Source organism: Nyctibius grandis, chromosome 7 (assembly GCF_013368605.1).
Source record: "Nyctibius grandis isolate bNycGra1 chromosome 7, bNycGra1.pri, whole genome shotgun sequence".
NCBI classification, from domain to species: domain Eukaryota; kingdom Metazoa; phylum Chordata; class Aves; order Nyctibiiformes; family Nyctibiidae; genus Nyctibius; species Nyctibius grandis.
This window is the reverse complement of record NC_090664.1, coordinates 16955681-16978521: the sequence shown is the minus strand read 5'-3', so window position 1 is coordinate 16978521 and position 22841 is coordinate 16955681. Positions and strand designations below refer to the sequence as shown.

The following is a 22841-nucleotide window of genomic DNA, read 5'->3' as shown; positions in this document are numbered from 1 at the left end:
TTACCTTTGTCACAGTCAGCACATAAATTACACAATCGCTAGTCCTAAACTCCTTCCTCTGTGAGATTTGGGGGTTTTATTATTATTATTATTATTTGCTACATACTTGTGGTCTTAGAAAAGGGTGACTATTATGGATGCTGACACCAGCACCGGGAAGATGCCTGCCTGCCTGCGGGTGACAGGAGGAGGCAGGGAAGGGCTGTGTGATGTAAAATGGACGTCACAGTCACCCTGAGCTTCTCATCACAATCTTGTCAGCTAATACGTATAAACTGGCTGCACTGCTGCAAATTCCTGCTGAATGAGCACGGGCTTCCTTGCCTGTGTTTTCCTTCATCCCTGCTTTACTTTTCACCACACCTTTCCTGTGCTTGTGCCTCAGCCGGCGCTTCCCTCTCGGCCCCCCCTTTCTCATGTGCCTGTGATGCCACGATATGTCTTCATTGCTTCCACATGTTCAGCCATGCTCCTCTCCTCCTGATTGATTTCCCTCCCCTCTGCCCGTCACACAGTTTGGCAGCAGCACCTCCCCTGGAAAATTGTTCACGAATGCATCTTACCCACGTACAGAAACCATGGTGGGGACTCTCGGCATTGCCGGGACTGGCTCCTGCCAAGGAGCCACCATGGGTGGCCGGTGGGGCTGTAGCATTTACCGTGGTGCAATGTGACAGTGCTATGCAGTGCGTGCCCTGTGGCACAGCCTGAAGCAGGGTACAGGGAAGCACTGTCACCTACACAGGGCCTGCCTCACCAGGTCCCAGTTTTACATGGTCACCTTTGGCCAAAGCAGCAAAGAGCTTACATCTTATGTGAAAAACCTTATGTAGCCTTTATTAAATGCATATAAGACCTCTGAAAAACTCTCCACCTGAAAAGACAAACTCATTTTATGATAACCCAGCAGCTATGCCCTAGACCTTCCACCCCTTTTAGCAGGGCTGGCCCTCTCTGTCTCCAAAACCATCTGCAGAGGGAATGCTGCGGAAGAAACAAGACATCTTCTCCCAAGTGAGTCAAGTCAGGTGTGTGTAGTGCCCTGCTTTACTGTATCCCCAGAAGCAAGGATGCAGCTTCAAGGAAATCTTCTTGTGAAAGATGTGGGAAGAGATAAAGATGAACCTGGTGAGTCACAGGAGCGTGCTAGGGGCAGAGTCTGCCTTCAGGACGTGGGAACACTCCCACCCCTAGACTTGATAACAGGCAAGAAAAAAGGAAGTGATTAATGATTAAAATAATTATGGAATAAATTAAGATAATTACTCTTCTTATTTATCTTAAAGTGTTGTCCAAAACTGGAATCCTGGGATTCCAGACCAACTGGTTTTGTGTCATCCTATAAAGTGGAAATAGTCCCCATCATTAAGTCTTCTTAGGTGAGAATTATAATTTGTGACACTGTCCGCTTGGGCAGAGGTGCAGCTCCTCAGCTGGGAGGAAGCATCAAACTGGGAAATGGGAGTAGCAAAAAAAATGGCAAACCCAGCTCTTTCTACACTCCAGATATTTTGCCCCTGTCTTAGTAGTTGGGTCTGTCTTGGTGGGGCAGAGGTGGCAGTTCATAACCCACCGAGTGCCTGCGTGGGACGGAGAGGCTGTGAAGCATTGGCTGGGGATGGCAAGCCCGCTGGGCTCAGCCTGGGAGGGGAGGCAGGCAAGGATTTGGGGATCCACACGGAGAAAGCAGTGGCAGAGCAGGTGGTGGGTGAAGATAATGTAACTGTGCCTCCTGCACTCTCCTCCCAGTGACACCCTACCTCCCTCACCCCACAAACCCCTACATCTGGGGTTACTGCTGTGTACTCCTGGGGTTCCTCTGCTTTTTCCAGCCGTACACACCACAATTATGGTTGTTCTAAATGGAGGTTTCTAACCTGTTTAGTATCTGTGGTTTAACTGAGGTGCTTGTGGTTTTGACCATAGTTCTTAGGATTTCCAGGTGCTCTCCCACACAGATATGGGGAAGACCTAGGAGTGGGCTTGCACGGTTGGATGTGTTTAGGCCAGTGTAACTTCATCTTACAGAAATTAAAAGGATTTTATATGTGCAGTTTCATTATCTAAATCAGTGTCATATCAAGGGTGCAGGTCAGCAGCTACTCAGGTGCAGGTAGCAGAAAGGAGGCTGCTCCCTTCCCACCCCTGCCAGCTGAGGCTGTGCCAGTCACCAGGGGTTTGTAAGGCTGCCAGCACCCACGGGCAGTTTTCCTAACTACCGATGGGTGGTTAGGAAAACTGTCAAAGCATGGACAGTCAAAGTACACTGAGCAGGGTTCCAGAGAATCGCAGGGATATCTCTGCCACATATTAAGTAGCAGGAAGAAGAGAAAAAGATGTTAAAGAAAGGAATAAACAACAACAACAACAAAAATCCTGTGGGGAGGCAGAAGAAATAAAAGGTAAGAGGGAAATAGACAGTACATCCTAAGTTTGCATGAAGCAATCTAGAGCTCTCACTACCATGAAATAACACAGTGTAAGCCTATGTAGTGACTGCAGATGGCTAAATAACTTTAACAAGCACCTTCTGAACTTGGCACACACAATTCACATTGTGCTGGCAAAAGCAGTAAATGTCCTGTGCTGCATGAGCTCAGCCTTCAGTTTTCTCGCTCGGTTTTTGTTAAATCGAAACTCTGACTGCAGTCAAGAGGAGCATCCTCTGGGTAAGAAGTGAATAAAAACTGCTGAGTGCTCCATCACTAACACGTTTGTGTTACTAAACCAGCCAGGAACGTTGCAATGACATTTTCTCAATTTTTTTTTTCACATTTTTTCCTTTAAGAACTCGGTAATTGGGGTGTGAGGTTCCCTATAACTGACAAAGGCCTAGTGGGAAGGTCTGCCATCCGCATTGTTAAAGTCACATGTAAGCACCATGGGAAGCTGACAAGATGCTAGAGACAGCATAATGAACAAAACTTTTGTGCTGTTAATACTTCCAGAGATTCATAAAATATTGATAGCAGTCCTGAATGTGCGGTGGCCAAGAGGGAGGCCACTTCAACCACAAGGAATGCGCTAGTGAAAGGACACAATAGGATTTTGTACTCGGAGAAATTCCCCGGAGGTGCAAGAGCTCCGCTTTTCACATTTGCATTGAATGGCAAGAATAAAAACAGGTGGGAGAGCAGGAAGAAAGTCCCATCTTGAACAAAAGGAGAGGGAGAGAGGGCTGGCTTGGGCACACTTGTTCCAACTAGGCTGGGAGATGAGGCTTGAGGGGTAGGGGTGGATGAGGGGTGCAGAGCTCAGCAACGGGCTGGGAAGTCCCTCTCAGAGAAGCAGCATTCAGCATTAGGCTGCTATTAGTTGAGTCATTCTTTAATTTACGTGACCAAGATAGGCCCCAAAAGCCCTAAGTGACAACTAGGTAATAACCAGGCATCAGGCACACCCTAAACTGCATTTTAGTTTCCTCTTTTGTGACTCGGCATCAAGAATGCAACCACCTCCTTCGCTGGAATAACGCGCACGCTCTTGCATGTAAGCCTGTCGGGTGTTCACAGTGAATTTGGGCAAGAGCAACAAACAGGAGATGCACGTCTCCTGGGAGCACCGGCTCTAAGCAGGCACCTCAGCAGCCTGAGAGAGACCTGAGAAGCACACGAGCTGGCACTGCTGTCTCACCCAGCTCCTGGCTTGCTTAATTTGGTGCAGATGAGTAGTCTTCCTGAAGTCACGGCGCTACTCACCTGAGTTTTCCAGCTGCGCGGTGCAGGCAGGACGCAGCAAGGCTCACTCGGCTCCCACCAGCGCTTGCTTCAGAGACAGTTCGACTTGTGCAAACCCACTGACAGGCCCCCAAGGACAGAAACTGAAAAATGTGGCGATGGTTTTTCAGACAATGCTTTGAGTTTGAATCTAATTTAATATCTTCATAGTGCATGTTTAATGATGAAAAATAAGCACCAGAGCGATGCTGTTGTGCTCAAATGGAGTTATACATGCATTACAATTAGAAAATTAAAATGTACTTGCTTGTTGAAGAAAAAGCCAGCTTGGATATATAAAATCAAGAATGACACGTATACACTCAAATGTCAAAGCATATTTTTTTTTTCCATTTTCCTAATGTAGTGCAACCTGTCATGGCCAGATTATATTCACTGAAGCCACCACAAGCCAACACAGCCCAAGTCATAGTCCCATGTTTCCAGCCAGCAAATGATCTTTTCATTCTTTATTCTTGCCAAAATTGTGAATGTAGTATTTCACCTGTCACTGGAGCAGTTGAAGGCAAAGTCAAGGGTTTGGTTTTTTTTTAAACGATATATTTGCACAAAGTTACAATAAGAACAATTATTTGAATCAGGCTTAAAGTTAAGAAAAAGCGAAAGACTTACCTATTTGCAGTTAAAGAATGATTTCTTTCTGAGCTGCTCCTCTACAGTAGCAGGCAGTTGTTCCGCATGTGTAGTGAAATTAGTGTTTATAAATGTTACTATAGTAACTGTATCCGTAGCCACAGGCTGGTAGACTTACTGTTCTGGTTATCTAGTAAGCAGCAAGGTAAAAAGGGAAAAAAAAAGAGACATAGTATTGTAAGACAGCCATGCTCTTGAGGATTCAAGGAGGACCTGCAGCAGAAGTATTTTGTGCCTTTATACTAACCAGTGCCTTACTGTATGCAATACAGCAGCGTTTTTCCCATTAAGATCCTCACAGACATACTGTGAAATGTAAACAATTATTTGGGCACTTAACCAAACTCTGTATCTTCTTCGTAACAACATTCAGCTTTGATTTTACTGTAATGGAAGTAAAAACTTAGCAGGCTTTTAAGAACCTTGAAGAATAAATTGAAAGAATAAGGTTGTTCGCCTAGGCTGTGGTCCTGTGAACACACTCGCTTGTGGCGTTTCAGACGTAAATGAACGCTGAGTGGCCTTAACAAACATCAGTGGAGTTACTCACTTGTGTAAAAATAGTGAATGCATTTTCAGAATTGAAACTCGTAATTAATTTCTATGCAGGTGTGCAAACTTGATGCTGGGTTACATATCATTAGCTTACCGTTTAAAGCAGAAGCTGGTGATTAAAAACAAAAAAGAAAAGAAAAACCATATTGGGGGATGTAAAGGCTACAATGTCTCCCAGAAAAACTAGGAGTCTATGTTCTGATAAGGGACATAACTCCTTTTCCTTTTTTTACTTGCTATTTGATCTGGGTGTGAGCTGTCCTGGGGGTTGAGAAATTCTTTGCCTGTGAGCTGTCCTGGGGGTTGAGAAATTCTTTAATTCTTTATCAGCCTGATGTGTAAATTAACTGCCTAAGCATATCTCAATAGAACAAGTAGCAGAACATTAAGGTCATACGAAACCCATCGAGAACTGGTCTTGCGGTTTGAGCCAAGATGTTACCACGCCCGTGCAAGAAGAAAAGGTGAGAAGTACACAGCGAGGAAGACATACGGCCTTCATCCCTGAGACCCCGGCCCACAACCACCAGGAGAAACTCATTATAATAAAGACCGCCTTCTCGGGGAAAGTCATGAATATGTATAGGCGTCCTTGAAATGATGAATATGTAATACTTTGGTACGTAAATACAAGCTGAATTACTGCGAAGGTGCGCACGATTTTGGTGGGACTACCCCCCGTGCTGCCCAGCGCTGAATAAACATACCTACTTTACAACCTTGTCGGTTGTGGAGTCTATTTTCCACACGTCAGTTCAGGCATAGACGTTAAGTGGTCTTTAGGAGCCAGTATGTTGTTCAAGATGCTTTCTTCGCTTGTAACATTTGCTACCAAAGAAGAGCAGTGGGAAAGCTGAAAGTGAAACTAAGCAATAAGAGTTTCATTTTCAAGTCCGTGAGGAAAGCAGAAACCACACCGGCACACAAAAAATGCAAGCAAAGAGTTCTTAAGCGGCTGTTACCATACAGAGGCTATTTGTTATTTTAAAACACGATTCAGACAAATAATTAAAAAAAAAAAAATCATTCTCTCTTAAATTTAAGAGAAACTGGATTTTTTTTCTCTCCTTTAATTTGCTGCGAAGCTTGGGGCAGCCGCCGCTGAGGGCAGCAGCTCCTCCACCTTAACAGTCCGTCTTAAAAGCACCGGGGATGGCAGCAGCCATCTTACGGGTCGCTGTCACAGCTGCTGGGAAGCCCTAAGCCATCTCCGGCCTCCGCCGCGGGCTCCCCGGGGTCGGGAAGCCCGCGGCGGAGACCGGGGAGCAGGTCCCGACCCCCTCCCATCAAAAACCTCAGTTAAAAAAAAAACAAACCAACAAACCAACCCAGACCCCGTTTTTCATGAAAATACTCCAGCATTTTATTCCTGTCCCTCCCCCCCATCTTTTAATGTAAATGCCAGCTCACAGTATAACCTTATGCTTTGCAAATATCCTCCGGAGCTGAGAAGTTGAGGGAAGAGGGAGAAGACAGGGAAAGTGTTTTCTTACTCCCCCCACCAAATACTACTACTAACTTTGCAGAAGTCTGGAGTCATCTTTGTTTGCCCCTTGCAAGGTGGCAAGGCCCCGCGTCTGCCACAGCTCTTGATACGCTGGGATTCCCCTCCAAACTAATATCTCTGCTTCAGGTTTACACATAAAAGAGCCGTAATTCCCACGCAAACGCCCAGACTCAGTCCCAACCTTTCAAACCCTGGTGCCGTACTCCAGAATTGCTATTTGTGGTTTCTCACCGCTCAACCACGTTTTTACATACGCGCAACAGAGCGTAACCGCCTCAAAACCAAAGCGCTTGCTTTTGTGCGTAGAGTGCAGTTTCTGTGGTGGGATCATTTACTTAATTTTAGCTTTCAAAGGTAATCCCTTTAAGACATAAATTGACCTGCTGTGAACACTTGTTCCAGGACAAAAAAAAAAGCAAGCCCCAAAACCATGATTCGAGGAACAAGAGTTTTTTAATTCTCCTGTATTTAAAACTGACTGGTATTTACATATTGAATTAGAGATCATGTGGGGGGGAAAAAATGAACCCTTTAAAAGCGGGTCCAAAGTGCACAGTGGGGAAATGCAATGGTTAAGTCAAACAAAGTAGCGGCACTACGAGGGGGAGCGGAGGCTGTGACAGCACCGCGGCCGCAGCCAGCGACGTCGCCTCTTCCCAGGGCACCATTCCCCGCAGCCTCCCGGAGGGCCGGGCTGGCTCCGTAGCGGCTTCCCGCACTCAGCGGGCGCCGCCACCACCCTCTCCGCGAGGGCGCAGAGCGCCGCCCGTCCCCGCGCAGGGACGCGGTCGCGCCCCCCGCGGTGCGCAGCGGCGGGAGGCGGGTGCCGGCTCCCCCACACCCCGCGGGGCAGGAGCCGCCCGCGGAGCGGCGGGTCCCTCCTCCTGCCCCCCCCCGGGGAGCAGCCGGCGGCGGCGCGGCGAAGGGGAGGGTCTAGGGCCGGGCGCACCGCGCCGGCCGGCCGGACGGGCGGCTGCCGCCGCGCCGCGGGCATGGCGGAGCCTGGCAGCGCCGGGGCCGGGGCGGCGGGCGGCGGCGGGCCGCAGCAGGGCTCGCCGGCCGCCGGGGGGGTGGCCGCCGGGGGGCACGCCCGCAGTGCCGCCGAGAGCCCTGGGGGGCCCGGCTCGGCGCGCACGGCGGGGAAGAAGGCGCAGCTGCGCGCCGCGCCGCGGGCCAAGAAGCTGGAGAAGCTGGGCGTCTACTCCGCTTGCAAGGTACCCGGCCGCGGGCGCCCACCCGCCCACGGAGGGTGGGGATTGACGGGAGGGAGGCGGTGGGGAAGGGCCGTGCCGGGCGGGGGAGGCGGCCCAGCTGCAGCCCGGCGCTCCCCGCGGAAGTGGCGGCTGCGGCGGTACCGGTGGGTCCTGCTCCCCCCGGAGCTTTCCGGCTGGCGGTCGCAAGAAATAAACCCCAAACGCGCCGAAGACGAGAGCGCGGGGGCAGCGCAGCCGTCCCTCCCCCTGCCCGAGCCGGGCGGCAGCGGAGGTGCCCGTCCCCGGCGTCCGTCTGTCCGTCCTTCCGCGGGAGGCGGCGGCGGGCGGGGCGGTTCCTGGTGCCGGCGGTAAGCGCAGGGTTAACAGCGCTGCCTCAGCTGCCCGCCGCGTAAACATCCCGGCGGGGAGCGGGGACACCCGCCTGCCCGGGGGGGGCGCGGCCCGCCCCGGCCCCGGGCGGGGGCTGCCTGTCGGCCGGGGCGCGGCGGCGGCCTCGCCGCGCAGAGCTGTTGACATCGCGAAAGCCGCTGCCCCGAGCTGGCACCGTCGCCAGCCGCTTTGGCAGAGAAGCGAAGGGGCGCGGCCTGCGGGCTTGGGAAAGTTGTGTCCCCGCCGGTCACGTACCGCCGTCCCGGTGTCCGGTGCCCGGGCTGGCAGCGGGCTCCGCTGCCCGCCTGCAAGCGGGGATCTCATCTCCAGCGCCTGCCCGGTGCTCTCCTCTCTTACATGGGAGAGCTGCCCTGGGTTTCCCTCCACAAGCGCTTTCCCTCCACCTGAAATTTTCTTCTTGGTGGGAGAAGCAGGACTTGCCTGTTTGTCGGAGGCGGAGGGAGCCTGGGCGGAGCTGTCGCTCCTGCCTTCGGAGGACAGTGACAACTGCCATTGTCGTCTGTGCGTGCGCACGTGCGGCGCGCAGAGGAGGACCAGCGTGCTCGGAGCATGGGCCGCTCGCTGCGCTACTGTCAGGGCGATTTCTGGATGCACAGCGGGTCTGACGTGTTAAGATTGGCAGTGCTGATGTCAAATCCGCTAGTAATGCTTTCAGCGTTGGAAATAGCTGTTTGTGGGAAACGTGCATCTTATTTTCTCGGTCCCCTTACTTTGGAAGCTTCAAAAGGGCAAACGTTAAGTGAAAGGCCAAACTAAATGTTAATGTACGTGAGGAAGCACCATAGTATGACTTTGTAGTCCTGTCTGGTGGTGTGAGGAGCTTTAACTGTATGCTGAAGGCATGGCGCAATGCTGTCATGGGAAGGCAAATTAAGGAAGCCACACACACTGCAATTTCTTAGCTATTTCCAAATGTGCAGGCACCTCCACTTCAGCTTTGGTACGTACGTGGGACATTGCAATATTACACCGGTGTCAGTAAGTTAAAAGAGCAGCTAGTATACTTGAAACTTGCGTCCCTTGCCGCACACTGGGTAGCGTGGTTTGAAGCTTTTCCAGTGCTGAGTTCCCTTTGCACCCCTATATTTTAATGTTGCCAAGACTGCGGTTAAATGAAGCTGGTTGTGGGGTGGGTAAGATTTTCACAGGCTGTTAGGAGTGCACATGTGTGTGTGTGAATTACTTTTTTGTTCTCTGGTCGGTTCTTTTTTCTTCCCCTGATGTACCTCCAGGTGATCTTTATGAGGGCAGAAGCCTTCTCCTGAGGTGCTTTGCCCACAGAGGTGGCTGTGCTGTGAAGAAGTGCAGGCAGCCTTGTCTCCTCCCAAACCCTTTGCTTTTTTGGGGACTCTCCAGCCCCACATGTACATTGCTGCAGGTGCTTTGTCGGAAGGGAGACGAGTGCCATTTGGGAGGGGAGGAGAGCACGCCGTGGCTGGCCACCAGCCTTTCTTTCCCTCTCATAGGGTGGTGGGGTACAGTGCGGTGACAGCTTGTACTGCCCCCCCTCTGCTGGGATGTCCTTGCTGGCTCTCTTCTGTGAGAAGTCCTGGGTGCATGCCCCATTGGCACTCCAGTGATGGACGGAGTAGGACCCATGGCTGAGGGCACCCCAGGGCCTCTTCCTCCCGCCAGGATCTGGACACAGCCACAGCACTAAACGCTGCCCTGTGTTCAGCTTAAATTGCAAAACCTGCCTTTGCTATTTCACTTCTCTTCAGTGATTCAGTGGCTGGCAGCTTTCGAGTCAAAACAGAGGCAAGCAGGCAGATGGGAAGCTCCTTGTAAACTAATCAAGCAGCTTCTCCTATGGGATAAAGGGGGAAGGATGGAGCAGGGTGGAAGTATGTGTTATTTTTCTTCCTGAACACCTGGCAGGTGTTCCAGAAGTACACTGCTTGGCTCGTGACATTAGTGGTTTTCAAGAAGCAGTAGCAGCGCAGAGTGTAACTTTGAACTTTTTCTTACTTTGGGTTGCAATTTCTATTCCATTTATTTTGCATTTCTGTGCGTGAGTGCGAGAGAGTGAGAAGGCAAACACTCAAACCATCTCTGAAGGAGATGTCTGTGTTCATTCAAGTAGTGGCCATATGTGAATCTCATGTAAATCTACATAGAGCTGTACAAGTTGGAGTGCAGAAAATGTGTAATGGCATCCTTAGCATCCATCACCTTCTCCCACGTAAAATTCATCGCAAAATTCAGCATGCAGAATTTATTAGGAACTTAACCTCAGAGATGCCGGGAGTAGCAGAGGGAGGGAGCGTGCTTTCACTAGGGATGAAGGGCAGCAGCACAAGAAGATGGAGAGGTCCCTGGCATTGTAGAGCGTGAGTCGTACTGGCGACAGCAGAAATGCTGAGCAGAAAAGAGCGCAAGGAGCTGCTCTGGGGTAGGGTGCTCAGTCCCCAAAAGGGACCTCCTGGTCCTTCTTCAGCAATCCTTTTTCTTCACAGAAAACACCAACAAAGACTGCTGGCAAACACATCTTCAGTGTGCACATATTCTGAGCAGAATTAGAGTGAAGTTTAGGGAGCCGCTGCACAGGCTGGAGAAATGTGGGGTTTGTTTTTTTTCTACTGATAAAAATTGGGACAGGACAGTTGTAGCTGTTGAACTGCTCCGCTTGACTTTTTCCCCTGTGAGAAAAGGTTGGGGTGGAAGGGAGAGAACAGGCTCCTCTGTGTAAAAAAAACAAAAAAAACCAAAAAACCAAAAAACCAAAAAAACAAAACGTAAAACCAAAAAACCTTCTTAAATGCCCAAGTTTGTGTGTGTGTGGGGGAAGAAAGTGCATTCTGAACGATAAGATATATATTAGGAGTTGGCACAGTTTTCATGACTTTCGGAAGTGCACAGTAGTGCTGTATGCTGTGCAGGGTTTTGTATTTGGCACTTGCTATATCTGTGCACGTATGAATGGCTGCATACATCGTTTTGGTTTTGCCCGGTGTGAAATTGAGCATTAGGCATGCGAGCTTGCAGTACTTTTATATAAAAGCAGCACTGTGTGACTTACGCACATAAATATATTTAATGAAGATGTAGGAGGAGGTCTCCTCGGCTTTTTTTTTCCCTATTGGTTTACAGTATGTGAAAATACAACTCTCTTTCCAGTCCCACTGGGAGTTTTTCTTATAAACAAGCTGAAATATGTACTATTTTGGTACAGTAAGTTTTCTGTAAAATTGGTTATTTATCATTATATGTATCTTACAGTAATGCCTGGATGCTTACAAATACAATTAGAGCCCAGTAGCCTAAGGCATTTGCACAAGTAGCAGGAAATAATACCTCCTTGGAGAAAGACCTTGTGCTTTAAAGACACCAAATGGACAGAGTGAGAAGGGTTATGATGAGATGACTTGGCCAAGGCCCTGTGTCAGGTGAACGAGTGGCAGAGGTTGAAGTAAAATCTGGGTTCTGGGCTCCAGACCAGCTGCTGACCCTTGGTAGAGGCACTTCTTCCCACTTCTCCTCCTAGAGTGACCTCTATGGAGTTTTTCTGCTCCTACATATAAAAGAGAGTTCATAGGGTAAATATGTACCGCTGTTTCAATAACGGAATATTGTTTTCCTGGCTTCTATAAGGCAGATTAAGATGGGGCAGACTTGGCCATATTACTGCTGGATTCTGCATAGTGTGAATACAGCTTCTTGAAGCTCAACTGGAAATGTACTAAAGTTGTTTTCTGCAGAAGTGTGTAGGAGACATATAGGACATCTAAAGCTTTCTTAAAATCATTTTTGTGGTGGGGTGGATCTATTTTACAATGTCTTACAGGCTCAATTAAAGCGTCTTCCTTTAAATTAAATAGGAAATCTACCATTAACTTTACAAGGTGGGAACTGGGCCTTTATTATTAATGAAAGCTTCATATGGTAGCCTACATCTATTCTGTAGGTGAAACTGGAAAATGCAGGGAACAAAATACTTGGATTGATCAATAAATGAAGAACAGCTCCTTAGAGCTGAACATTGAACTGATTATTTCGTATTGTTAAAGACAAAGGGGTCAGCTAATTTCCTGATATGTGTGAGTAGCTCTCCAAGCAGTATCTGACTGACTGGTTGCTGGGTACTGGACATTCGAGTGGGAAAAATACGTATTTTAAATTCATCAAATACGTATTTTAAATTCATCAATGTATTTGTTATGGTTTGTGTGATGTTCTTTGTTAAAAGCATCAATTTGAGATTATTGCTTGCAGGAAAAAATTTATAGGGTATTTTACATGGCTTTTGTGTTGGGAGGAAGAATATTTTTTCTAGAGTAATTATACTTGCTGAAAAGAGAAAGATCCGTAATGTTGTGTATATATAATCTGTTCAGTCTGCTTTGCATCTCAGTTACCAGACAGGGCAACCTGCATGATTTTGAGTTGGAAATAGAGCCCAGCAGAACAGCTGTTTTGAAACTCAGTTTTAAGACTGTTGGTGTCTTTTACTTTGTAATTCATTTACCTTGAAGTTTGCACCTTCCTGTGGTCATTTCACTATCCGAAATGGAGAGGAATGTTTTAGTCCATGGGTTACTGTAACATTCTTCGTTTATTCATTATTATTTAGACACCTGAAACTCACTTAAAAGGGGCCAAGATGTGCAATGTTGTAACTTTCAGGTGCTTCCTTTTTAAATAAAAATGCTAACAACGTGTGTTAAAATGTGCTGTATTTTTTCACTGTCTATTTTTGACCTGCTATTGGTATATTCAGTATTTTAAAGGAAATTAAAGTTTCCTTTAGTTTGTTGAGGAACTTTAGTTTGTCCAGAGTTGGAGTTTTCACTGCCCAGAGCTACCAGACCTTTTGATTTCCCACATTGTAATGCTCCACCTAACATGGAAGGTGTCAATAAAATGATTGAAATTATATTGTATAGTGCAAAATGTACATAATTTCTGCACTGTTTTTCTTTGTGGGGGGCAGGCAACAGTGTGTAATTGTTGTGTTTTATTATACTGCACTCATGCAATTTTATTAAAAACTACCAATGAAGATGTTTGTGATCCCTGGGCCTACAGAGACGACAGTCATTACTTTGTAGGCTTCAGTAAGGCAGAAGTCCCCAACTTTCTCCAGTGGCTGTATCAAATCTGTGCAGATGTCCCAGAAAACAAGGCTCCAAGGACTGGATGTACTAGTTCAAATGCTTCTTTTCCCTCCCCTCAAAACTGTTTTGATCTTAAATTAAGTTTTTGCAGAGGTGAAGTCATACTTTATTTTCTAATGGAAGCAGATGAGTGACATTAAAAAAAAAAGGAAGAAAGAAAGGAAAAAGCTGAAGATAGTCAAAGAAAGGACTGAATGAACAAAACGCTGTGGAAGACTTAAAACAACTCAGCAATTTAAGCCACCAAGGAATGCACATTGCATATTCACTGCAAAATACTTGCACTGTCACCATCTACAATGAAAGCTTAGTTTTAAAGAGGACCTTTTCAGGTTGTGTTTCGCCTTGGTTAACATAACATTTATGCTGATTTTGGTGTTTTACAGATTAACCAAAAAAACCCGCCCTAGTAGTTGTTTGAGAAAGGTCTCTGGAATAATTTGAACAATACAAATTAACAGCTGCTTCAGAAGGATCTGGCGAGGAAATACTACCGAGGGCAGAAAAAATCTGCTGTTGAACATGCTGTTTTGATTCTTCTGTGGGTGGGTTGATATTTATTTTTGGCAGTTTAACTGAGCTGTTACCACGATTTGTACATCTGTTTGTTTGCATCTTTGCTGTTAATTATTGTGTGACACTAAAGTTTGTGTAGTTACTCACTGTTCATAGATTTTAGGCTTGATAGTAAACGTTGTGTGGTGAGCTTCTGTGTAATACTGCTTCCACTTGGAGAAAAAATTCTCAAAAAGCTTGTGCCTAGTTTGAGGGGATTTTTTTTGGACGTGTTTCATTGTGGTATGATTAAAGGCAATTAATAAGAAGAATGATATTATATCAGTAATTTACAGTATTGAACATTTGTCCAGACAGATGCATGGGAAGGATCAAATCTTACTTCCCTAAAATAATATTCAATCAATTTTTGTTTGAGAACGTCTTTATGATTGTCTCTTGAATTTTATTTGGCTATAATCTCATTTTCTGACAGTTTTTTCTGTGACAGTTTCTCTATCCTTGTCTTAACTGCAAAAACTTTCATGGCAACGTTGCCTCTCCCACAGAGCAAATGTGGATAGCTTATTTGGCATTGTTTTTGTCTAGCTCAAGATGCTAATTGAAAGTGGGGTTTCACATTATCTCACAGATGTCCAAAGTCCCCACACCAGGGCAATCCTTGGTTTGCAGGGTGTCACTCAATCACTGATCGCTCTTTCTAGTCTTTAAACTTTAAGAGGCCCTGTAGGTCTGGGTATCAAACAAAAGTAAAACTGGCACAATGCCTGTGAAACTGGAAGAGACGGTTTCTGCTGTAAAATAACATCGGGCCTTCTTCACTTCCCTGCCAATCACATTACTCATAGAAAACATGATAGAAAAATAACACAAAATTCACCATAAACCCATCCATATTGCATTTTATGAGACTTTAACAAAAAATAAATTGTTTTAATCTTCCCCTCATTTCATACTGAAACCTCCCTGATGCCGCATTATAAAGACACGGGGTGGCAGGGAGTTTGGAGAGCCAGGGGGTTCAGGCGATGCAGGTTGTCCCTCTTCCAAGGGAATTACGTGGAAGTGGGTTTGCTGGGCCCTTGCAGGTGGATTTCTGGGTTATCCTGGTGGCTCCGTTTGCTGAAAATGCCTCTGACACCCCTTTGTACCTGCCAGACTGCCCTAGGCGCAGGCAGAGGCCATGGCACCTGGGGCTGGGAGACCAGTCGCATAAAGACTTAAGCGTTAGGGATGGTAAAAACATGATGTGGAGCTCAGCAAACTGCAGGCAGCAGTTTTCTTGGTGCTCAGGTTTCTGAATATTGAAATTAGTTTGGAAAACAATTTACCATCAATCTACAAAGCTGCGAGTCTTAGGAGCTGTCAAGCTGTGATCCTTTCTGCTTCTCCTGGGTGCTTCTTCATTAGGTAAGAAGGGATTTGGAAACATAAAAGGAAAATGAAATAGGTTCCTGAAATAGATTGCATTAAATATATTCAGAATTGGTTTTGAAAAATGACGCATTAGTGCTGGGTATATTAACACCACAATTTTTCCTACTGAGGTGGTTTCAGTCGTAAGTATTATGCAGCGGTTGGCACACTTTCCTCACTGAGGTCTTGGCACTGCAAATTCATGAGCATCTTGCTACAGCCCTGTGCGCAGGTATCACTGAACAGTAGAAAAGCTTGCTTTTCTTCTGATTACATCTTCACATAGGGGTATGGATGCTGTTAGAAGAACTTTACCATCAAAATGACGAAGATCTTTTGGATATGCAGAAGAAAATCCACTCCTATAAAGCTGCTCTTTTGATAACTAGAATTGGGACTTTGAACTTCTTAATGATTTGAGACATGATTACCAAAGTCACAGCCTCTCCCTTCATGGTCACCCCTTTTAGCTGCAGTCTGTCGGTGGTGTGCCACACTCAGTGAGCATAAATAAACTTTCCAGAGTGAGCAGCAGGTTGCGTTGGTAGTGTCCCTGTCTTTGGCATCCATTGCTTTTGTGGCCAAGCCTTGCTTTGGACAGGTTTCTCCCATAGTGCAGTTATTGTTTGCTTATTTCAGTATTTAGTTAGCCCTGCTTGGGTTGTTACGGGCTTGGTTTTAGTTCCGTGATTCCTTGTTACCGGCATAGCTGATAAGGCAGTGATAAACGTGTTGCCTGTCAGATAACCTGTTTGTGTTTAAATCATTAAAACTGTTTTGGTGGCAGGATTTGTACATGTTGATATACCAGTAAATGTTTGAATACTTCTTTCATATAGGACCTAGAACAAGGGCTTTCTGTAAAGGAATTAGCCAGAGTTTGCATATATATTTTTCTGAGCACAGTTTGCTTAACAGATCCATGTTAATCCCTCTATTTGGGGTACTATTCTATTTCTGATTATTTCTAGAAAATACAGTCTAGCTGTGTGGTTGATAAACCAAAATCAAGCAAAGCAACAGCAACAACAACAACAGGCCCCCCAAATCCCCCCAAAACATAAAAAATTACTTATAATTAGTAACATTACTTTATATTGCTTTTGAAATAACACAATTTCAGCAAGTTCCTGTGTTTTACGGTGTTGATCGATACTCCTTTGCTTTGATTTCAGGCTGAGGAATCCTGTAAATGCAATGGCTGGAAGAACCCCAACCCGCCTCCCACGCCGCCGCGGGCAGAGCTGCAGCAGGCTGTTGTCAGCCTGGCCGAACCCTGCCGCAGCTGCAGCCACGCACTGGGTAAGCTTTTGCCTTTCTCCTGCAGTCCACGCGCCCATACCCAGAAATCTCCGCTCTTGCGAGGCGAAAGCCAAGATGCCATGCCAAGACCTAGAAATGGGGGTTACGACCGCACTTAAATGTCAATAACTTAGATTAAAATATGTTGGAAATATCCTAAAATGAGTTTTGAAGAAGTTGAACTAAGGTACAACTTCTAACACCCCAGACATTCTAAGTTGCTAAAATGTAAAAGCACTGTTAATCTACCCATAACAATTTTAATACTTTGTGTAACATATACATTAACCTTACATTGTTTTATCTGTCAGCTGCCTTAGTTACAACATGAACGACTCTCTCCTGTAGTCTGTATTACATTTTCTTTCTACAGAATAAACTATAAAATATTCTTGAACTTTGCTAAAGCAGATACTCTTACCTACAAAAAGAACTGTGCCTTTTCCGTGTCACAGAAAATAATACTAGGGTTGTACATCTTAGCATTGTCTAAGTTATTGTGCAAACAGCTTGCATATCTTGGAAGCAACTGCTCAAAATCCACTGTTAAATACTGTTGTGGTGGTTTGGTTTTTTTTTTTTCCAGACTAATAATAAATAATGTTTTGTTACTCACATAGCCTGAAAAAGTGGTGAATCACTCTATTATTTTTTTAAGAATTTGGGCCTATCCAAAATAAAGCTGATGACTTTTTCTGTATACCTTAGCAAATATTGAATAAAAATTGAGCTAAAATAAAATTCGGAACTAATTGAAAAGAAGCAGTTGCTGTTTAACTTTTGTTGATGTCCAAAACTTAGGACAGTGAAATAAGAAAAAGGAAATCTAAAACCTTCACAAAGGATCATTTGTTTTTTAACTTTTGAAAATAGTATTGTACTTTGTGTTGAATACTTTTTTTTTTTTTAATTGCACTTTATTTCTATTTCTGCTCTCTTTTCTTTTTATGCTCTCATTACATTTCATCTATTTGTGGGCTTTTCAGCTGATTCCTTTCCTGATATCCCACACCTCTGGGTTTGCTTGCAGGAGGAGATGAACAAGTGCACAGTATCATAGAAAGTTCGGTCGCTTTAGCCAAGTTATTTCAACCTTTCATCACGCAGCTTCTCTGTGCTGCTTTTGGCCTTGCAGTTGGGGTGGCTTGTGTTACCCGTCCCTTTCATTCCTGGCCTTTGAAGAAAGAGGTTTTTGTTATTTTTTTAAAAATCTTATGAGATGTTGTGTCTGTCAGTTCCTGGTTCTTCAGCAGAATTTGTGGATGCTACGTATTTTGTAGAAAAACTCAGTTCTTCTAAGGGCTGAGGCTGTTTTTGGTCTGTTAGAAAATCTTAAACTGCTCATTAGCTAGGGAACCAGGGAAAACCAGTGGTGTAAAACCAGTGCTAGTGAAATGTACCTTATGGAACAAACTGTGTTTTTATTTATGGCTCTTTTTAGAAAAGGTGAAATTTCTTATTCTTCCGACTGCAGCTAATGAGGATGATGTTTCACTGGAATAACTGAAATGAGTTGCTGTCTACTTCCTCATACTACTGGCAAAAATATGTCTTGTCAGCAGTGTTTTACAAGATAATTTTCCTATTCATCTCTTCTAAATTAGCGTGTTCCTGCTGAATGCCTGCAAAACTAGACTGACCAGAAGGTGTGTAGGCTTCACATTATCATTGATGCTGCATTTTCTCTTCCTCAGAGAACCGTTGAAATAGCAATGCAGAAATTCCCATACTGGTTAAATCCATACCTGATGTAAAATGTAGAATGTTTTTTGCCTTTTTTTAACTTACTTTCTTCCAAAGGTAATCCTAGACATCAGTCTTGCTTCAGAAATCTCTTTTTGAGGGTATGGTTTGATCTTCAAGCCAGTGCAGTTTTTGGTGCATGAATCTGTTTGGTGGTGCATTATTTCTGTCTGCTTACCTACTATTTGTATTCTTTTTTGTATTCTTTTCTTGTATTCTGTCTACTTACCTACAAATTGTATTCTTCTATTTGTGGCTTAGCCCCACAGCTTGTCTCAATACTGGGTTTTTAATGAATATTTCTTTTATTTGGGTGATATATTTGGTCACTACCATAACACTGGGAAGTGGTGACTGAATTGGGTTCCGGCAGAATTTACTCTCTACCAACCTGAAGACCAGGTGTTACGTAGTCAGAGGCTCTTTTCTGTTTTATGTTTGATTGGTTTGTCCTGTGTTACAGGGTGCATTTTCCTGTTGATAAGCATTTTCAGTCTTGAGTCACTTTTAGAACTAGTTAATTAATGTGTTAGTACACTATATACACACTCAGTCTCTCGTTTTTTTCCCAGCACTGTCTTCAGTTTCTGCTATGCACCTTCACATAGCATATTTGGGTATTTCTTGGTTTGCCTGTCCTGTATACATTACTAGTGTTTTTATGTACACACTGATTTTGAGATAGGCTGTGGACACATTCCTCATTAATCTGTTTTCTCACTGCTCCTAGTTCACATACTCAAGTACTTGCTTGTTGAATTTGCACAACTGAAATAATTAACTTGCTGTTTTTTAGGTCTTCATATCATTGCATTGGCCTTGCTCTTCCTGCTTGCTTTCTTCTTCTGCAAGCTGTACCAAGCTATACTTGTGATTTTTTTTTTTTTATTATTTTTTATTTTTTTTTGCAAGCACAACAGCAGCTGAGGAAGGGTGTACCTGTTGGGCAATGCAGATGAATGGGACTGTGTAACTCTAGTCAAGAGTAATGCAGTATTTGATGTCAGTGTACTAAAGCTTTGATTTTAATAAAAGGTTTACTAATGGCCACAAGAATTTGGGAATGGGCTGTGAACATCTGAAGAGAGATAGTTTGTTGGGCTGATGTACAACCATTGGTGACTGTACAGTAAATGGTAACCAGGAGTAAATGCATGCTGGTAATACGCTTGTGTTACTTTTAGATTCACCGTATGGGTAATAATTCTCTAGTTTAATAAAATGTTTAAATTCGGCCACTAAGTAGTCAAGGTAACCTTCAGTATTGTTATGGAAACTACGTGGAAATGGCTTCTTATGGTAATGTTTTATTCATTTGTTAGTTGAGTGCAAGATTTCTTCAGTATGTTATCAATTCCTAATGCAGTGCTCATCTAGGAGGCTATTTATTACTTTTACAAGATCAGAACAGACAGGTGGGAATATTAAACCTTCTTATCTGGCTCAAGGACAGAAATGAAATTCTTTTATTCTGCCCAGAATGCTGAATATTTGTCCTTAAAGAAAGCTCATGATGGCCATCCCCCTTTCAGTTCTGAGCATATGCTTGGAACTTAAGACACTGTGTTATAGATGTTCATTTAAGTGGAAACAATTGCTGGCATCTTTTTAATGTTCAGAGCTACGGTGTCCTTTTTACTTGAAGCTGCACAAATTTATTGATTTCAAACATTTTGGCAGGTATCATACCAAACTTCCCAAAACAAACCATCTTTGCTGGGTGGCCAATAGATATGATCGTTTTTAAGTTAAGTGTTATTTCTCCCCACTTCCTCCCCCACTAAGGAATCAGATTTATATTGAAAATTTCTTACCAGTCCTAATCACATTGGCATATCTAAGATTATATAATAATTATCTAAGAAGTAAATATTGATAAAAGTTTTTAAAAATAGAGAAAAACTAATATGCCCAACCTTTTAAACAATTTTCCTTTTCTTTTAAAGGGCATTTTTTTGTCCTTTCAGAGGAAAGGATATGCATACCATGTACATTGGCCTGGAGTCAGGGAAGATCGTTGCTTCTTGTAATGCAAATACCTTCTTTCTGGGAATTGACTTTTTGTTTTAAATTCCCTTCTCTCTTCCTGGGGTGAGTTGTTCAAACCAGCTTGAAATGAACGTCCTGCTTCACATGTACAAACCTCAAGCTTTTGCAAACTACCGATGTGGAACTGTATTTACCTTTGGAGATGATAAAAGGGAGTTTGTCACTGGGAAATTTCAACATGTTGAAAGATGCTCTTTCGTAAACTTCTGAACAAATGAGCATGTACAGTCTGCAAAAGTTTATGTTTATGGAGATGATTTTTTTTTTGTTACTCTTCACAGAGTAAGGTGCTAGTCGCATCAACACCTGGATTACCTAATTTATGGGAATTATGGATTTATTTTCTTTAATCAAGAAACCTTGTCTCAAAAACATAGCTCTGGGACAAAAATGTATTTAGTTATTTATATATTGCAACATATTAATACCGACAGGACTTGTGTGGTCTGTTTTAAGTGTTAACAGACACTGTGATTCCAACCAGCCATCGTTCCTCAGCTGTGGGAATTACCACCCCTGGATTACCTTTACAAGTTGCTGCAATGTGACACATATTTCAGTTACCTCTGATAAGATGTTCTGTTTAAATAGGTTATTACAGGATCAGTGCCTTTACCATTGTGGCTTAGTTTGAGATATCCTGGGGAATACTTATGCTATTGGTTCTCTCAGTAGGCTTTTTACAGGTTTGAATTTTTATTTTGTTTAGCTGCTCATGTTTCTCACCTGGAGAATGTGTCTGAAGAAGAAATGAACAGGCTCCTGGGGATTGTATTGGATGTGGAGTATCTGTTCACCTGTGTCCACAAAGAAGAAGATGCAGACACCAAGCAAGTTTATTTCTACCTGTTCAAAGTAAGCCGAACTTGTGTAGTATCTTCTCAGGTTTTTCACTCTCTCACACGTAAGCCAATTTCACTACCCCTCATCCATGTATTGACTTTATCTGGTGAGACTTTTTTTCCTCTACCCTGATGCTCTAGTGGCTAACTATGGGCTAGACGTTCTGGTACTTGCAATGTACCGTATCTTACTCCAAAAGTCATCCAGGTGATTGAGGAGCTGACCCTGAGTCTCATCTATAAAAGGCGCAACCTGCAAGCCTTACCCTCTTCACTTACACATCGGGAAAAGTTAAATGCTAACTTAGCTGCCTACATTTGCTCAGAGAAGCCTCTTACATCCATTTCAAAGAAGGTGAATTCACAGTGATGTTTAGTAGCTATAAATTTAGATGACTAAACAAGCAGATATATAGCCAGGAGATTTTCAACACTGCTTGCAGTGTGTTGTGCACCTGTGACTTCCATTCAGCCTATGCATGTAAATATGTTAATTTGAAAAAATTTGTATATTTTTAACAGCTTTTGAGGAAGTGCATTTTACAGATGGGAAAACCTGTCGTAGAAGGATCTTTGGAAAGTCCCCCATTTGAGAAACCTAGCATTGAACAGGTAAACAGTCAAAACTTGGGTTTGGTTGGTGTGGGGTTTTTTTGATTTGCTGGGGTTTTGGGGCTTTTGTTTGTTTTTGTTTTTTTTCTTTTCTTTTTTTTTTTTTTTTTTTTAAACATAGGCACTACTTTTGAAAACATTGCATTTTAGGCAGTTTGCAGATGTTTCTGTGCATTACTTAGGACAAAGTAGGAGGCTGCTGCTGCTTCTCCTTTAGTGTTGGTACAATAGTTACATTATTTGACTTCTCTCATCATTCATGTTATGCTTTAATGAAACTGACTTTTTTGTGGTTTTAGAGAATGAACTTAAAATACTACTTTCATGTGTGGCAGTTATAATCTTTCTTTGTTTCAAGTGATGAAAAATGCTGTTGAAGTTTTGAAATCCAATATTAAAATGACACTTGTCTTCTGCAAATGAATGAAAATATTACAATCCAATTCAGTGAGATCATAGCCTTCTCTTTCAAAGAGTACACAACAGAAAACAAAGCCGAAACCGAAGAATAACTGAGGCTTTTGTAACTCTCGATGGATGAAGAACATATGACAAATTCAGATTTTGGTTAAGCAAGCTCTTGAGAATGCACTTTTGGCACACAAGTGGGCCCATTAGCTCCAGTGAGACTATGCAGAGGCTCACATACCTCGCTGAAACAGGAGCTCAGTGTTTTCCCATCAGTGGATGAATGGATGCTCTATTGTTAAACAGGACATTTAAAATGTGAAGACTGTTATATGTAGTAATTATTTCCTTGCAGCTCTCACTTCTTATAATTTAGGAGAATCAAAACACTTTATTGCTGAATTTCTGGGAAGTCTTCACCTTAAGTTCTCCTTTAGTTTGAGTATAAACAAAGAATAAGTATATGTAATCGCCATACACTCCTAGTCCTTAAAATCTACTGTTAAAAAGGTTTTGTACCGTATCATTTTTTGTCACATTCTTCATATTGCTCAATTTGCTTAAGAAAGTAAAGCGTAGAGATGAAAGGGTAATTCTTCTTACAGTGTATTTTGAAATAATTTTCCCTTAAAATAGACCAATATTTTCAATTCTGTTTTTAGCAACTCAATCACACAAAATTTTTTGCTAAGCAGTATTATAATCGATTTATAATATATATGTATTGCAGCACTTTTAGTCACACATTTTAACTATCTTCAGTAGTTTTCTTTAAAGTAGACAGTATACAAAGTGCAATGAGG

General features: G+C 43.7%; 1 protein-coding gene across 1 annotated transcript in view; it reads left to right on the top strand.

Annotated features, from left to right (window-relative positions):
- The first annotated feature begins 7424 nt into the window (after positions 1 to 7424).
- The window catches only part of KAT2B (lysine acetyltransferase 2B), a 48813-nt gene continuing 33396 nt past the window's right edge, over positions 7425 to 22841 (top strand). The window contains exons 1-4 of the mRNA XM_068404984.1: positions 7425 to 7646; positions 16258 to 16384; positions 20886 to 21031; positions 21541 to 21630. Coding sequence (XP_068261085.1) covers positions 7425 to 7646; positions 16258 to 16384; positions 20886 to 21031; positions 21541 to 21630 — 585 coding nt within the window. The remainder of the gene's footprint in view (positions 7647 to 16257; positions 16385 to 20885; positions 21032 to 21540; positions 21631 to 22841) is intronic.